The 18,604-nt window shown below is 43.8% G+C and overlaps 1 protein-coding gene across 2 annotated transcripts; it reads left to right on the top strand.

Annotated features, from left to right (window-relative positions):
• Positions 1–12,135: 12,135 nt before the first annotated feature.
• On the top strand, positions 12,136–18,356 carry TIGD2 (tigger transposable element derived 2). 2 transcript variants are annotated; one of them, XM_062199861.1, is made up of 2 exons: positions 12,136–12,254; positions 12,436–18,356. In XM_062199861.1, exon 2 carries the CDS (start codon positions 13,346–13,348, stop codon positions 14,924–14,926), a length of 1,581 nt encoding a protein of 526 aa, XP_062055845.1. In that variant the 5' UTR covers positions 12,136–12,254; positions 12,436–13,345; the 3' UTR covers positions 14,927–18,356. The 2 variants fall into 2 exon arrangements, with proteins under 2 accessions (XP_062055845.1, XP_062055846.1); XM_062199862.1 differs by having other exon boundaries at positions 12,136–12,333.
• Positions 18,357–18,604: the final 248 nt, after the last annotated feature.

The raw sequence follows: 18,604 nt of genomic DNA, 5'->3' as shown, positions 1-18,604 counted from the left end.
GGCTGGTGTTGTGGTACAGTAGGTTAAGCTGCCACCTGCAGTGCTGGCATCCCATGTGGGCTCAGGTTCAGGTCCCAGCTGCTCCAATTCCAATCCAGCTGTCTGCTAATGTGCCCAGGAAAACAGCAAAGGATGGCTCAAGTGCTTAGGCCCCTGTACCTACCTGAGAGATCTGGAAGAAGCACCCGATTTCTGGTTTTGGCTTGGCCTAGCCCCACCCATTGGGGCCATTTTGGGAGTGAACTAGCAGATGGAAAAGCTCTCTGCCTCTCCCTCTGTAACCCTTTCAAATAAATAAAATACATTTAAAAAATTTGCACACGGCATCATGACTATTGCAAACCTGTATTTCTAGATTTCCAACTCTGAAGGACACATTTCATTCTTTTTGGTGTCTCTTGTAAGCTTTATGACATACACATTTGTACAATTAATATATCAAATGTGTAGTGGTAAATCTGTTTCTAATGCTAATAAAAACTGAATTAAAATTTTTAAGAATATATTTATTTATTTGAAAGGCAGAGAGAATCTTTCATCTACTGGTTTACTCCCCAAAAGACCTCAATAGCCAGATCTAACCCAGGCTGAAGAAAGGATCCAGGAACTCCATCCTGGCCTCCCATATGGGTGGCAGAGACTGCAACTACTTGGGCTACCTTCCCTGGTTTCCTAGGTGCATCAGCAGGGAGATGAGCCAGGAGTGGAGCAGCCAGGACTTCAGTGTTGTAAGCAGTAGCTTAAACAGCTGTACCACAATTCTGGTCCTCAAAATTTTTGGAACAATTATTTTGTAAAATGAAACTCAAGACTTTTTTTTCTTCTTTTTTCTAGGGCTTTTCTTAAAACATTTTTATGTTTTAATAGGACTGGCACTGTGGTGTAGTGGATAAAGCTGCTATCTGCAGTGCTTGCATCCAATATGGGCACTGGTTCAAGTCTCGACTTTTCTACTTCCCAATCAGCTCCCTGCTAACATGCCTGGGAAAGCAGCAGATGATGGCCCAAGTGCTTGGCCCCTGCATCCACGTGGGACACCTGGAAGAAGCTCCAGGCTCCTGGCTTTGGCCTGGCCCAGCCCTGGCCGTTGCAGCCATTTGGGGAGTGAACCAGCAGATAGAAGATCTCTCTCCCTCTCTTTTCTCTCTGTATCTCTGACTTCAAAATAAATCTTTTAAAAATTTTACATTTTAAAAATTAAGAAAATGATGCTCATTCTATCATAGTGCCTACAAGGGTGTAAAAATATTTTTCTCTAATTTTTAATAGAAAAATCCTAAATTTTCTAACTTGAAAAAAGCAAAAATAAAAAAGCTTCTTTTTCCAAAAAAAGGGGTCATGAGTAATATATTAAGATAATCTTAACCAAATAATAATTTTCAGAACTAGACTAGCAAGTTTATATATAACTTGTAAGAATGTAGAGGGAGCAGTCACTAGAATTTGTTTATTGCCCAGGGCTTCATTTATATCCTTATTTAGTTATCACAAAAATTCCACAGTATATGGATTACTGTTCACATTTGTAGAAGAGATAGAAACTCAGGGAGGTTAAGATTTGCACAGCCAGGTACACACAAAGATAGGTTTCAAACTCATGCTTCTCTAACTGAAACTGATGTTCCCATAGGTGCATTAAATTGGTATCAACAGATTCCTTCTTTGTAACAGACCTGCTGTCTAGGACCAGTGATGAACAACTGAGGCATTTGGCTGAGGATTCCATGCCAACTGAAGTTCACTTCCAACAGTCCAGCTGAGAAAGACATCACATATTCCTCTGAGCTTCTTCCAGTTCTCCCATGCGGATGCAGGGGCCCAAGGACTTGTGCCATCCTGTACTGCTTTTCCAGGCCATAGCAGAGAACTGGATCGGAAGTGGAGCAGCCAGGACTAGAACCAGTGCCCATATGGGATGCCAGCACTTCAGGCCAGGGCGTTAACCTTCTGCACCATGGCTCCAGCCCCTACATCACATATTCTAAAAACATCAGTAGTGCAAGTACCTTCAAGAGTTTATTTTTAAACATATTAAGTACCAGGAAGCATGTTTGGGTTGTCACCTTGTAAGACACTTACATCCTATACTGGAGTGTCTGGTTCAAATCTTGGCTACTTCTCTCACAATCCAGCTTCCTGCTAATGTACACTCTGGGAGGTAGCAAGTGATGGCTCAACTACTTGGCTCAATTACTTGGGAGACCTGGATTGAGTTCCTGGCTTCAGCCTTGACAATTCCTGGCTCTCATGGGCATCTGGAGAGTGAACCAGTAAATGGAAGATCTTTCTCTGTCTGCCTTTCAAATAATAAATATTTAAAATAAAATATGAAATACCAATAACTTTTGCATATATTATCAACATGAAAAAAAGTTAGGATATACATACCATTCTCATCAAAAAATGAAAAAAAAAGAAAAAACTGTAAACTCACAGAAATCAAACCACATTCCCAGTCACACAGAAGGAAAGCGGTACAGCCAATATAGAATAAAGATTCACTTATTCATCTAATAATCAAATATTTACTAAGAGCATATTTTGTGCCCTGGATTAACACACACACACACACACACCATCATCCTCTCCAGTGGATTTTAAAAACGAATATAAATTGATAATCCTAAAAATCTTAAAACTCACATGAGAACTAATATACTAGGCTCTTAAGGACCATTAAGAAAGATGGAGTGAGTGCTGCAATGGGATTTCTGTGCATCATCTAGCTATTAACTGTTTAATAACAACATTTCACATTATCACAGCTACAGTTATATCATTTACATATATGATTGCTGCTAAATATCATAACATCACTTTTTCTCTTTCACTGGGGTATAACAAAACTCCTAGTGGCCACCCAATTAGCTACTTCAACTTGTGGTAAATCAATTTCCTACTTACTGATAATCAAGGACTCTCAAATTATATAAAAGGTGTGTGTGGGGGAATCCTTTAAGTGAAAATTTTTTTAAAATACATTTTTCACTTTTTAAAAAGATTTATTTATTTATTTATTTGAGAGGTAGAGTTACAGAGAGAGGGAGAGACAGAGAGAAAGGTCTTCCATTTGCTGGTTCACTTTCCAAATGGCCGCACGAGCTGCAGCTGGGCCTATTGGAAGTCAGGAGCTTCTTCTAGGTCTCCCATGTGGGTGTAGAGGCCAAGTACTTGAGCCATCTTTCCTTGCTTTCCCAGGCCATTAGCAGAGAGTTGGATCAGAAGTGGAGCAGCCACCAGGACCCAACCTGAGCACATATGGGATGTCTGCAACACAGGTGTAGGCTTAACCAATAAACCATAGCACCTACCCTGAAAAATTTTTTTTAATAAAGAAAAGGGCTAGTGTTGTGTTACAGCAGGTAAAGCCACCGTTTGTGACACCAACATCCCATATGGGCACTGATTCATGTCCTGGTTGCTCCACTTCTGGTCCATTTCTCTGCTAATGGTCTGAAAAAAAGCAGAAGATGGCCCAGTGCTTAGGCCCCTGCCATGCATGTGGGAGACCCAGATGGAGTTCTTGGCTCCTGACTTCAGCCTGGCCAGACCTGGCTGCTGTGGCCATCTGGGGAGTGATTCAGCAGATGGAAGATATCTCTCCTTCTCTCTAACTCTTTCAAATAAATAAATACATCTTTACAAAACATAAAAATAAGGACGAGAAGGAAGGAGTAGAGGATAGACGGAGAAAGGACAAGGGAAGGGTTGCATATTGAGGTTCCAGACTGCATGTTGAAGACCCATGGGGAAACTAAAAACATTCCCTTCAAACAAGGTCAGTGCAGAACTAATTCTTGTATTAACAGATGTTGTTTAAATGGTAAGCCTGTTTTTTTACACCTTGGAATCAAAACCACCCACTGCAAAAAGAAAAAATTGAAATTCCAGCCAACCTCAAAAAACAGACTTAATCGCAGAAATTTTTTCTAAGCACAGGAGTCATGCAATCAGTACACCCTCTGCAACACTGTTGGTAGGGACTTTCTGGGTTGTTAGCCAATGTCACTACTATAACCTGGGAGGTAAAGAACACAATGCGGAAGATAAGGGAGTGTGGAAATAATCACGTGTGTGAATAATTCGTTTAAGTGTAGGGAGGAAGGGGTTAGTGACAGCACAAACACATCAAAGTCAGAGAAAGAAGAATATGAACATCCAAGAAAAAGATGGTTGACATCTACCATCATTTTTCAAAATTGAGATACCTGGGCTTATAGAAGTAGAGAAACACAGTGAGTAGCAATAGGAAAGGTAGGGTTGGCCCTTCCCCTCTCATTTTTGTGATTCTTAAATCTCATGATACAAAGTAGAACAAAGGTATGTCCAAAAAGCAACTATTTGAATGTGATCGATTGCATTGCACTCACATTTGATATTGTAACCATCCTGTCAGGAACCAGCAAGCTACAAATCTGTTGAATATATAATGTACGGTGTGGTTCTGGAGTAAAGCCCAGGCAGAAAAGGTACAACTGTGTTGGACTGATGAGGTAATTTTCAGGAGACAACCCTGAAATGGTTTTATGTGTCCTGTTTTAAAATTACAACCACTCTTGCAAACACTCTGTAATATCATGATGTGCGTATGAGTTAATCTGGCCTTTTCTACTATATTTATCAGTTAGCTACCTAATATCAGAACTTAAAAGGTGGGGCCGGAGTTGTGGTATAGTAGGCTAAGTCTCTGTCTGCAGTGCTGGCAACCCATATGAGAGCTGGTTGGAGCCCAGGCTGCTCATTTAGGATCCAGCTCTCTGCTCTAATAGCCTGCGAAAGCAGCAGAGGATGGCTCAAGTGCTTGAACCCCTGCACCTGCTTGGGAGGCCCAGAAGAAGCTCCTGGCTTTGGATCAGCCCTGCTCAGGCTGTTGCAGCCATCTGGGAAGTGAACCAGCAGAGGGAAGACCTCTCTCTGTAACGTTGCCTCTCAAAATAAATAAATAATTTAAAAAATTTTAAAAAACAAAATAAAATATTTTAAAAAACTTAAGAGGTTGAAAGAAGGCATTTCCTTCTAGTCAAAAGATGTAGGAAATAAAAATCACAGCTAGACATTAATGTCTATTACGTGTTGGCCATTCTGCAAAGCAACTTATACATAGCATTTTGGTCCACTGTGACAAATCCATACAAAAGCAGTATAATTTTTATTCCCATTTTCCAGATGTGAAACCTTTTGTATAACTAACTCAGGATTCCATGACTAGCAGGTGGCACTCGGAAGTACAAATCACAACTGTTCCCAGAACTCAGAAGCTCTGTCACTGAGATACAGTATATGTAATTTTACCCTATGTGTTTCCAAACTATGGTTGTAATAACTCTAATGTAGAAAGAATGACCACAGATATTAAAAAAAAAAACTAAACTAAAACATAATCCAATCAATGGATGGTACAAGTATTAGGGATTCAAAATGATTAGTTATAGCAAGTAAACACAAAGTTAAACTCAGATTTGTATGACTCAATGCTAAAACAGACAAATCCACTTCTGTATAAGAAAGTTAAATTGCACTTGAAAGCATTTTTCCCTGTCATTAAATAAAGCCTGTATTTGTCACATGAATCCTTACGTAACAGAATATATCATAAGTATCTGCAACATCAGTTGGTCTAAATACTGAGATAATCCGAAAAAGGTACCTTGTAATCTCCTCACCCTAGGGCAGGGCAAGTGGCAGAAAAGTAGATTCAATATTTAACATTGTAACTGTTACAATCAAAATGAAAACTGGATAAAGGATCTGAATAGACATTTCTCCAAAAAAGTTACGCAAACGATCAACAAGCAGATGAAGTGATGCTCAGTATCATTAACCATCAGAGAAAAGCAAATCAAAGCCACAATGAGATACAACTTCTCACCCACCAGGATGGCTACAATCAAAAAGATACAGGTGCTGGCTACACCTGCCACACTGGCATCTCATATGACTACTATTTTTGAGTCCTGGCTGCTCATCTTCCTATCTAGCTCCTTGCTAGTGTGCCTGGGAAAGCAGCAGAAGATGGCCCGGGTGTTTGGGTCCCCATCATCTCCACTGGGAGGCCAGGATGAAATTCTAAGCTCTTGGCTTTGGTCTGGACTAGCCATGACCATTGCAGCCATTTGGAGAGTGAACCAGCAGTTGGAAGATTCCTCCCCCCTCTTCTCCCCTGCCCCCTTGCCTTCTCTTCCCCTGTCTCTCCCTTTCTCTCTGTAACTCTGCCTTTCAAATAAATATTTTTTTAAAAAGATAATAAGATTGGTGTGGGTGTTGAGAAACAGGAACCCTTATATACTGCTTGTAAAAATGTAAAATTGTCCAACTGCTTTAGAAACTAATTGCACATAATACATTATTATTCAGCAGCACTACAAGGAAAGGATCAGCTGACGTATGAACAACCCTGAACGCATGTTCAGTGAAAGTAGGCAGACATGAAAGGACACATAGTACATGATTCCATTAATATGAAATGTCCAGAATGGGATACAAAGCAGGTTAGTGGTTGTCAAGGGCTGGGGGTTGGGGGGTGGCAAGGGTTGGAGGGAATGGGGAGCCAAAGCTAATGGTAGAGGGTTTCTTCTTGAATGAACAAAAGTTGATTGAAGCGGAGTTGGAGAAACCTTATTGCAAGGCACTGAAGGTTTTATGCTGATGCAAAAACATTTAGGCCGGGTGTTAATAAGCCATAACAGACTCTCACCAAGACAAAACTGCATCACGATACATCTACCCAGATAGGCGAGAGATGATTTCAAGCCTGAATGAGTTCATCTATCAGTGATTATTATTTGAAATTTTTTTGGACCATAGACTCTGACATTATGTTGAAAGCTAGGTAGGCCTTGATATTACTCTGTGGAGCCTAAATAATTTCATAGAATAGCAACATCAGAGGAGGATTCCCCATGATTGTAATGAAGCAAGATAAAAGCATCACAATGCAATCTTGCCTAGAACTTATGAAACTATCTAGCAGCCACAAAAATAACCAAACATCCCCCTCTCCTGGTCAATAGAGAGATTACTGCTTTTTGAATGAAAGCATTGGCCTGCTCCTCTGGCTTCCTATATAAAAATTAAGACACTCAAAACCCAAATTGCCCCTGCTTTCTGACAGCACCTGATCTAGAGATGTGTTCTTGAACCCTCCCTAAAATCTCCTTAGCTATGGCCTGGGAAATCAGTAGCAGATGGCCCAAGTGCTTGGGCCCCTGCACCCATGTGGGAGACCTGGAAGAAGCTCCTGGCTCCTGGATTTGGATCGACTCAGCTCTGGCTGTTGTGGCCATCTGGGGAAGTGAATCAACAGATGGAAGACCTCTCTCTCTCTCTTTCTCTCTGTAACTGTTGGTATTTTCTTTTTGCTTTCCGTATTCCATATGCTTTTCTATCCCCTAGGGACTCTTTCTCTTATACTTGTCTATGCTGCTAGCCATCCAAAAACCTACCACCAATCAACTGGGAAACATGGAAAACAAAATGATACCTAAAATTCCTCTCCTGGGCATCTATAGGACTCAGGACTTTAAGAACTTACTATCTTGCAATTGTCCTAACTTACAACTTAATTTTTTAAGACTTATTTATTTATTTGAAAATCAGAGTTACACAGATAGACGGGGGGAGAAGGAGAGGGAGAGAAAAGAAGGTGGGGGAGAGAGATAGAGAGAAAGAGAGAAAAAGAGATAGAGATATCCATCCGCTCACTCCCCAATTGGCTGCAATGGACAGAAGTGAGCCCTTCTGAAGCCAGGAGCTAGGAGCTTCTTCATGGTCTCTCACAGGGGCCCAAGGACCTGGGCCATCTTTTACTGCTTTCCCAGGCCAAAACAGAGAGCTGGATCATAAGTGGAGCAGCTGGGACTTGAACCAGCACCCATATGGGATGCCGGCACTGCAGGCGGCAACTTCACTTGCTATGCCACAGCGCTGGCCCCTACAATTTTTAAGTTCTGGAATTTCCTAATGAATAAACTGACCTTTTACTTGTGTCCAGAAATTTTCAAATAGAAAAGTGTTCCTACCTTTAACCATTCAAAAAGATGGTTTTAATATTAAAATGATTATTTTGCCTTTTGACTATAACATAAAATGAAATAACTGTAGAGTTGAAAAACTGCAAAGAACAAACTTTGATTACTGGGAACTGTTTCACTTCCCATTTGCCTGAAAATGCATACATACTCCAAAAGAAAAATATATTTTAGAGAATTACCTTCAATATTTTACATCCATTAAAGTAGAGACAGTAAGTGGTTTTTGTGCAAACCATTGATCTTCAACAAGCAATAACTATTTTAAAATTATCAGTGAAAACAAATACTATTTTATTTAAATAGGTTTAATATACACAGAATAATGTATCAGGATAAAAAATTTATATCTTCAGCTTAAGTTTGTCAGAGTAATTCAAGTATCACAAAACAAAAACTTCCAAATAAGTGAAAGTCAATGATAAAGAAAATTAAAACCAACAAAAAAAGGTAATCTTTCAAAATTAAGACCCTACTTAGATATTTTATGGTGTGTAACAATTACTACAGAGGAGGACTACTACTGATGAATCCGTATGCTGTACCTACATTGTCATCTCAACAGAAAAGGAAATGCAGCTTACAATAGTGAGAAACATAAGTTACTTTTGACTGATCTGAGTACTTTTCAGTACTTAATGAACATTGCAATGAACTAAAGGCTTGCCTGATAAACACTGTTACAAACCTCAAGTATTCTCATCACTAGAATGCCTTTTTGGTAAGCTGATGTTGAACATCCCGTTTTTTAAAATGACAGCTTTAATGAATTCCTTTTCATGTCTATGGTGGTGGTGTGGACTAAGCTTGGTGTTTTAAAACTAGAATGATGGGGCCAGTGCTGTGGCATTATGGGTAAAGCTACCAGCTACAGTGCTGGCATCTCATATGGGTGCCAGTTGGAGTCCTGGCTGCTCCTCTTCCAATCCAGCTTTCTACTGTGGCCTGGGAAAGCACTAGAAGATGGCCCAAATCTTTGGGGCCCTGCACCCATGTGGGAGACTGGGAATAAGCTCCTGGCTTCAGAATGGCCCAACTCTGGCCATTGCAGCCACTTGGGGAGTGAACCTATGAAACCTCCCTCTCTCTCTCCCTTTCAAATAAATGTAAAAAAAAAAAAAATTGGGCTCAAATTCCTGTTCTGCCACTTTCATTGGATAAATTCATATACTTTTTTTGTGTGTGTGACAGGCAGAGTGGACAGTGAGAGAGAGAGAGAGAGAGAGACAGAGAGAAAAGTCTTCCTTTTTTCCGTTTGTTCACCCCCCAATGGCTGCTGCAGCCGGCGCACCACGCTGATCTGAAGCCAGAAGTCAGATGCCTCTCCTGGTCTCCCATGCAGGTGCAGGGCCCAAGGACTTGGGCCATCCTCCACTGCACTCCCAGGCCACAGCAGAGAGCTGGACTGGAAGAGGAGCAACTGGGACAGAAGCCAGCGCCCCAACCAGGACTAGAACCTGGTGTGCCAGTGCCGCAGGCAGAGGATTAGCCTATTGAGGCGCAGCGCCAGCCAGATTCATATACTTTAGAGGTAGCAGCTACCACAGAGTAATGTGGCAGTGATTAAAGGAGACTATATACACAGAGCAAGGGAGAAATGCTGGTAGCAGACTTCCCAAGGTTTGATTAGAGAATCAACTACAATGACTGGTAAAGGCAATTAGTAAAAAAAAGATACAAAATGCTAGCATAATGAAGTAAAATGGATCTTAGGTTTTCAAAAGCAGCTCAGAGGGAAGTGCACAGGGGACTCTGAGGTAGAAAAATGTTGAGTGGGAAAGCTGAGGCAGTGACCCAAAGTCAGGAACTGACAATAAAAAATTCTCCATGGTCAACCAGGCTTTTAATAAGTATGCCCAATCTGCTAGTTCTTTTAAAACTAAACTATTATGTATCTATAAACCCACACACAGATTCTTTTTAGAGCAGTTTTAAATTCACAGCAAAACTGAGATTTTCTGTCTAGCCTCTCACAGGTGTGTAGTCCCTGCTTATCAACATCCTCCATCAGGGATACATTAGTTACAACTGATGAGCCTCCATGGCTACTTTGTATCATTCAGAGGGTGGCTTAGTTACCATTCACTCCAGCTGGTATTCATTCTACATTTGAACACAAGTATTGCCTATTACACTATCACACCAGAGGATTCTATTCCTAACATTGTATTTTAAGTCCCCTCTCCTCCCATTCCCAAGCCCTTTTTTCCTAGCAAAAAGCTCACCAAGTTGACCAAACTATCCTCTGCCTTGGGGAGAGTCTTAATAAAATTTGCTAAACACAACTGCCTTGAGTGAAAGAAATGTGGGTTCTATGCAGATCCGAACTTAATACAAGGTGATGAAAAGGAAACAGCTGTATGAACTATCAGCAAGGGAGAATGCAGGAGACACAGAAAAGGGAGCAAGTGGCAGGGAGAGAATTAAACCATGGAGCTCCCAGGTGAAGGGGAAAGCAGCGAGCTCCACTGTTTATTTCAATATAAGAGGACAGAGGAAGCCACCAGTCTGGCGGGTGAGCGGCAGGGCAGGGCCAGGCAGGCTCTCTGATGTCCACACGGCTGGCAAGCTGTGGAAGTCGGCACTCTTCCCTAATGAGGCCTGAACAACACGTCAGATCCAACCGTGACACGTAAAAACCAGGGATCAGAAAACTTCTGATCGGGATGTAAAGCTACCGGGAACTTGTACTTTGTCCCAAGTGGCCAGGCACGACGGCCAGAAAGGGTTAGGGTTGGCTGGCCACCCTCTGGGGAGGTGGGGCGGGCGGCCCGCCTTCCTGGGGGCACTCAGCGAAGGTGTTTGGCAACAGACACAATCTCACAGCACAGAGGATTTGCACCAGGCTGAGCGGAGGGCCGCGACCCCAGGCAAGGCCGCGGCGCGGTTAGGGGCTGCGGGAGTCGCAGGGAAGGCTGAGCATCCACAACCCTTTCGTGCAGCCACAGAGAAAACTCAGGTTTCCAACTCGGCAGGCCTGGTCCAACACAGGACGAGTTACTACGTTACTTCTGCGCTAAGGAAAAAGTTAGACCAGATGTCGCAGCCACTCAACTACAGACGCTCGCATTGTTTTTCAAAGTACTGTCATGCATTTAAAAATAAAACAAAAGGGAGGCGGGCGAAGCGCGTTTGCTCAGGTTTACACACGTGCTGCGGGCTGCAGGTGCAGCCGCTCCCTGTCCGGGCCAGGCTGCAGCCGGCTCGCCTGGAAACCGCTACAGAGACTCTCAGTGTGTCCCACCTGAGAGGCAGTGGGCGTTCAGGTGCTTCCCCCGGGCTCGCGCGTCCCCCAGCGCGCGCTGGGCTTGGCACCCGGGGCAGGGACCCCGGCACCTGCGCGCGCGCGCTCGCCCCGTCCCCAGGGGCGCCTCCCTGCCCGCCTCCGACAGCGGTCAGCTGCAGCCGCTCGCTCCTACCTGGACTCATGATCCGCGCTCGGCCCGGGCCTCTCGTCCCAGCTGCGGGGCGCGGGCCCCCCGGGAGCCGGCAGTGCGAGGCGCGGGTGCCCGGCCGCCAGCGCAGGGCGGCGGCGGCGGCTGTTTGTAAACACGCTCCACGTGCGCTCGCCCTGCCCCATTCGCAGCCGCTCCCAGCCCCGGAGGATGCTCGCTGCCTTCCCAGCCCTCACCGAGGGCGAGTTTTATTCCCCCTGGGGAGGAGGAAGCCTCGCCCACAGAGCTGGGTCACTGGGAAAAGTGCCAAGGCGGGGAGTGCTTTACCGCCCCCTGCCGGCCAACGGGGCAGCCGGCAGCCCCGAGCACCTGGGCCCTGAGCGCCGCATCCACGCCGCGTCCAGCCGAGCCCCGCCCCCCCGGGCCGCGCGCGCGCCCGCGCAGGCCCCGCCCCTCGCCGACACAACGTTCCTGCGGGGGCGCGCGCGTGCTCCCTAATCCCCCGCCTTCCGGCTCCGCCAGCGACGCTGGCTCCTCGCCGCCGCCGCCGCCGCCGCCGCCGCCGCCGCCGCTGCTGCCGCCGCGCCACCCGTGTCAGCCTTCGCCCGGGAGACTCCATTTGCTCTCGGTGCGGTGTGAGGCAGGCGAAAGGCGATGCCCGCGGCCGGCGGACTGGCGTGCCCTGCGCCGAGCGGCCGCTCGCGGGCTGGCTGGCCGCGGCGGTGACACCCGGGTGGCCGGCGGAGCCCGGGCTCCTCCGCGGGAGGAAAGACGCCCAGCGGGGAGAGGCCCTCGCTGACACGGCTGCTCTCTGACCTCTTGATTTCGGGAGGTAGGCACTTCAGGTCCCTCTGTCCGCCACCCCACCGGACGCCCGCACGCATTAGCGCTCGCCCGTGGCCACCACATTGGTAGGAGGCGTTGCTTTTCCCAACATAGTTTCAGGAGAGGTGTGGGTAATGCCACAGACCTTGATGTTGGACAAAAAAAATGTTTTCGGTGTTTCCCTTCAGGTCCCCGAGGCTCCGAGTACCCCCACAGCCCCACAGGAACGACTTCTGTCGGCTCACGGAGGATCTGCCTTCACCGGGACTGTTGTAACCTCGTCTCCACCGCGCCTTCCACCCCATAACCTTCGCCTCGGGTCCTGATTGCCACCAAGGAAGTTTCTTGATGCTTTGTAGAAATCACGCGACATCCCCTCTTGCCCACCTTTCTGCTTCCCACTTGCCGAATGCATCAGGCATACGTTTGCGTCGCTTTGGAGTCCAGAGTTTTCTGCTTGTCCGTTTTCACCTTATTAGCCCTGCTCACTCCTGCCCGGCTCGCCTTAGCTTGCTTGCCTGTGATTTCCTTAAGCTCTCACCTGCCTAAGCTGTAGCAGCCCTTGCCTAGTAGAGACCAGACGGAGTCCTCTGGTGACGGAGACCACAGTGTGTGGGGGCGGTGTGGGTGAGAGTTTTCCCATTCTGTTGTCCTTTGTGTCAAGGTTGCATCTCTTCTCTCCGTGTCATCCACATTTCCCCAGATGCCACTACCGAAGTCTTAGTGGCTTTAGCAAGGAACCTTACCAGCAGTGATTGCAAAGACGGAGTGTGTGATAGGACTGTTATAGAGACCTTGCTGGTCCAGCATTGGCTCAACGTCTAACCTCCAGTGAGATCACAGTTCACGAAAAGACCTTAAAGTAAGTGAGCATGATGAAAGGTACAGGGTCAGGTTAATTGGAGATGGTCTTGACTGTGGGAACTTTATAAGGTTTAAAACAGCAAGTGAGGAGACTCAGTAAACCTCATCTGAGAATCGGGCCATCAGTCTCTCCAGCTGGGTTCCAGGGGGCAAAGGACGGCCCTTCCCCAGTTTTCTGCTCTCTTGGTATTGGACTCTAAGTTTATTATCTCATTGTAGTAATCGCTTCCTAAAATGCTGGGGAAACGTAAGCGTGTGGTGTTGACAATTAAGGACAAGCTTGACATTATTAAGAAACTTGAGGAGGGCATCTCTTTTAAAAAACTCTCTATTGTGTATGGAATCGGTGAATCCACAGTTCGGGATATCAAAAAGAACAAAGAGAGGATTATAAACTATGCGAACAGTTCGGATCCTACAAGTGGGATATCCAAACGTAAATCCATGAAGTCATCCACGTATGAGGAACTCGATAGAGTTATGATAGAGTGGTTTAACCAACAGAAAACAGATGGCATTCCAGTGTCTGGAACGATTTGTGCAAAACAGGCCAAGTTCTTTTTTGATGCTTTGGGGATGGAAGGTGATTTCAACGCATCATCTGGTTGGCTGACTCGATTCAAGCAGCGTCATGGTATTCCAAAGGCCGCTGGTAAAGGAACAAAGTTAAAAGGAGATGAAACTGCCGCCAGTGAATTTTGTGGTAGCTTTCAGGAATTTGTTGAGAGAGAGAACCTACAACCAGAGCAGATTTATGGTGCTGATCAAACTGGATTGTTCTGGAAATGTCTGCCATCAAGGACATTAGCTCTTGACACTGAGCAAACTACATCTGAGTACAGATCAAGCAGAGAGAGAATAATTATTATGTGTTGTGCAAATGCCACTGGTTTACACAAACTTAACCTTTGTGTTGTGGGGAAAGCAAAAAAACCTCGTGCATTCAAAGGAACTGACCTTGCAAACCTTCCAGTGACTTACTTCAGTCAAAAAGGTGCATGGATAGAACAGTCTGTCTTCAGACAGTGGTTTGACAAATATTTTGTGCCACAAGTACAGAAGCATTTGAAATCCAAAGGACTTCTAGAAAAAGCAGTGCTTCTTTTAGATTTTCCCCCGGCACACCCAGATGAAGAAATGTTGCATTCAGATGATGGTAGAATCGTTGTAAAATATTTGCCACCAAATGTCACAAGTCTGATTCAACCCATGAGCCAGGGAGTGTTAGCCACAGTGAAAAGATACTATCGAGCAGGACTTCTCCAGAAATACGTGGATGAAGGAATTGACCCAAAAATGTTTTGGAAGAACTTGACAGTGTTGGATGCAATTTATGAGGTTTCAAGAGCTTGGAACATGATAAAATCAAGTACTATAACCAGAGCATGGAAAAAACTTTTCCCTGGCAATGAAGAGAATGCAGGTATGAATATTGACGAAGGAGCCATTTTAGCAGCTAACTTAGCAACAGTTCTGCAGAATACAGAAGACTGTGAGCACGTTAACATTGAGCATATTGATCAGTGGTTTGATTCTCGGAGTAAAGACTCCAGCTGTCAGGTGCTAACTGGAAGGGAAGGGACAGAGCACCAGGCCAAAGCTGTTGAAAAGAAGCCTTTCAGTAAGGTTAGAAGAGCAGAACTGAATCCAGAGAAGCATATCAGCCACAGAGCAGCACTTGAATGGACTGAAAATTTACTGGATTATCTCGAGCAGCAAGATGACATGCTTCTGTCTGACAAACTGGTCCTACGGAGGCTTCGCACCATCATAAGGAGAAAGCAGAAAATCCAGAATAACAAAAGTCATTCTTAGTGCTCTTCTGTGTTTCAGTGTATTTGCATCTTGGTGATTATCTGCAGTGGAACCTACCTTGTTTGAAGTGCTGTGGGTTGCAAGGCCAAATATATTTTATCAAAGATTTTAGGGATAGATGCCATTGTGGATGACTTACATTACAACTCCTTAATGTTGTCTCTTAATTGAGCATTGCCACATACTTGTCTGTCTACCATTTCTACTCTGTATTATACTAATTAGATCCTAAGGCACCTGAGACTGGGCGCCTTGTGTCTGGTGCCTAAATTTCAATGTGTCTAATATAGGATCATGCACACTATTGGCACTCAATAAATCTGACTGAAGCTGAATTTTTATGACTGTCTCTGAACTTCAGTTTCTAAATTGAAGTACGTGTGAGGGAGGATTCACTTCTCTTTTTCTGCCACTGAAAATCTTAGGAGAGCACAACAAAATTTGTGTTTGAAGTATTTCACTTGTGACAGCGAAGAACTGAAATAAAATAGTTTACAGACTTCAGTATAGCATTTCTGTACTTAGTAGTATTCATGTAATCAGTGGTTTAGATTGGCCATCTCCGATTATAGTGAGGGAAGAAATAAGTTTAAAATGACCCCGGGGAACAGTTTTGTACTTCATTTTTATCCTACTTGGCAATAAAGAGAGTTCCTTCATGTTGTGAAAAGAATGCTGTCTCTAGGAAAATAAATTTCAGTTCTAAACCTGTTGTCAAAGGTAAGGATTAAATATTTTTATGTCTTTTTGATTTTGTACAGATATGACAGTTTTTATTAAGCTTTTTGACAGTTCTTACATACTTCCAACTTACGTGTGTCACTGGCTTTCATACAGTGTATTTATTACATGAAAACTAATATAAGAATATAAGCATCTGTAGAAATTATGCAACCAGCACAGAACAGTGGGCTGACATTAAGTAGAACATGACAGACATACCATGGAAGACAGCTAGTCACTCACACTCCATCCCCCATCTGTCAAATAGAAATGATACCTGACGTGGAGAGTTTTTGTGAGGCGTAAGTGAGTTAATTTATGGATTTTAAATAATATGGACTTTAAAACTAACACTGTTAAATATTAGCTACTGCTACTTCATTGCAGAAATTAGGAGTTTTGAAAATACGCCAAACAAATGCAAGTGTGTGGCTTAAAGTGATGTTGCTGTATTAGGAGCACCCTTCCATGGGAAGTGTGATAAAAGAGACACAAGTAATTGGTTTCAGCTGAAATATGTTTTGTGCCAGTGAAAACTGAAGGATTAATTTAGGAATCATTTACTGTCTACTGGGAGGCATAGTTAGGTCTGCAGGCATGTTAAGATATCTTAGGTTGCATTATAATAGGACATGAGAATGAAATTATAGTTTCTTTCCCCCAGAGCTGTTACCATATCGGTAATAAGTAGACTTTGGCTTTGTTCGTAGAAGGAAATCTGTGTTACTTATCCTGGGATAATTCACTGAAGTTATAAAATATCCTTAAAGTGGATAAGATAGTAAGCAGGACACTGAATATTTTATCAACCTAAGGTAGTACAGGATAGGTGAAAAGTCAGGGCCAAAGAAATATCACAGGATACCCTGGGCACAGTAATTTGGTCCCATCATGTATAGCAAACTTCACTGCGATTTGATTTCAGGGGAGTATAGGCCCCTTTCTGATAATTTTTCTTTGATTAGCTCTTGGAAGGCTGCTTTTTTGAGCTGAAGCTTTGTTTTCTAGAAGGACTCTTAGAGAAGACCTCCAAGAATTCACTTTTCCTGGGAGAATCCATGGTCATGATTAAGTTGACTGCCTCAGTCTACACAGTTAATTTCACCTACCTCAGAGTCTTGAGGAATGGGACTGAGCATAAGTAAGTTCTGAGACTTGGCTTCTTGAAGACCAAAGGAATCTGAAACTTGATAATGGTAATGACTTCGGTTTGAATCCTGCTGTGCATTTTCCACAATGATTTCTTCTTACAAAAAACTTTTCAAACTTCCTTCACTCTAATATTGAAATAGTTTGATCTTTTGCATTATAAACAGAGATGTAAATTGTGCATTCAAACTGCATAATTCATTATAATTCAAAAATATTTTTCCCTTCCAGGTACTGTAGTATATTAATTTCTCTAGAAAGACACAGGATGGCTGTCCTAATTAGCCACATGCACTTTTTATGAATCCCAGGTTGAAAAGCACAGATATATCAGAATACTTCAAAAAGTGTGTGGAAAATGGGAATTCAAAGATAAATTTACTTTGGTGCAAAAAAACCTTGGAAGTCCAGGCATGAATTTTTGATAGTACACATCTCTGTGAACTTTTTGAAGGGCCCTTATATGTGCTGTCATTTGATTTTGTGCACCTTAAGGAACAGATCTGCAAATCCTCAGTATTGGTAATAGTTATAAAAATTCATATATTTTAGAGGATTTGAGAGACTAACAGAACTCCAACTAAAGGGAAAAGTGGCAATTTAGAACATATTTTTCTTCATTTGTATAGTGAGGCTGATTATCATTTCATAATTCAGTCTCAGTGCAAAGGGGGATGCCTGGAAAACTTTGGATGCCAACGTGGCAGGGCGCAGATCAGTAGACACAGTCATGTCAGGCAAAATTCTGGGATTATAATAGCTGTTTCTCTGGGATTTATTTTGCTCTCAGTCTACTTCAGAGTGAGCTATACCGATACTAGATGAATTTTCTGGGAAGGTTCATGGTGGTCTCAGTGGCACAATTGACATGAAGTAAGACACAGAATTGCTCGAATAACAGGCTCAGAGACGCTCTTCCTCTGCACTGTGGCCAGAACCTTGCCCAAGTACTAGCGATTAAAGAAAGGACCTGCATTTCTAATTTGTGCATATTCAGGATGGCTATCTCCAGTTATCAGCTAAATATTTGCACAAAGTCGACCTTTTTTTAAATAAGTGCTGAGCATCCTAAGCAATATCTGCAAAATCATGTGCCTCATATACCAACTGTGATCTCTATTCCAATTAAATAACAAAGCAGTTAGGGCCAGTGCTGTGGCATATCTGGCAGAGCTGCCACCTGCAGTACCGGCATCCCATATCGACATGGGTTCAAGACCTTACTGCTCCACTTCTGATCCAGCTGTCTGCTACAGTCTGGGAAAGCAGGAAGATGGCCCAAGTGCTTGGGCTCCTGCACCTGCATGGGAGATGCAGAAGAAGCTCCTGGCTTTGGATGGGACCAGCTCTGACTGTTGCTGCCATCCGGGGAGTGAACCAATAGATGGAAGACTTCTCTCTGCCTCTGGTCTCTGTAACTCCACCTTTCAAATAAAAAATAAGTCTTTTCAAAAAAAACAAAGCAGTTAAAAATATCTTTACCCATCTGTAGCCTAAAATTGTGTTGCATACCTCAGCCTTGCTCCCTTTAAGAAGGTGGCCAAACAGAAGGAGGATGGTTATTGAAGGCACACAGATTGAAGTGCAAACATCAGCTTCTCAGCTCTTTCCCTAGGTAACCTGGACCTCTTTGAACTTTATTTTTTTATACGTAAAGGGATGGAAGGTTTAACAGGCACACTTCAGGGATTCCTAAGCGCTAGCTGTTAACTCCACAGCTGTTTCTCAAGAGCCTCTGGCCTGGAGTATGAGTCATAGACTGCCCTGACGTGAAGGTGCAGAACTCCAGGGGGCCAGGTGTCCATG

Source organism: Lepus europaeus, chromosome 8 (assembly GCF_033115175.1).
Source record: "Lepus europaeus isolate LE1 chromosome 8, mLepTim1.pri, whole genome shotgun sequence".
Classification (NCBI taxonomy): domain Eukaryota; kingdom Metazoa; phylum Chordata; class Mammalia; order Lagomorpha; family Leporidae; genus Lepus; species Lepus europaeus.
The sequence above is the reverse complement of the archived record's forward strand: the minus strand, read 5'-3'. Positions and strand labels throughout refer to the sequence as shown.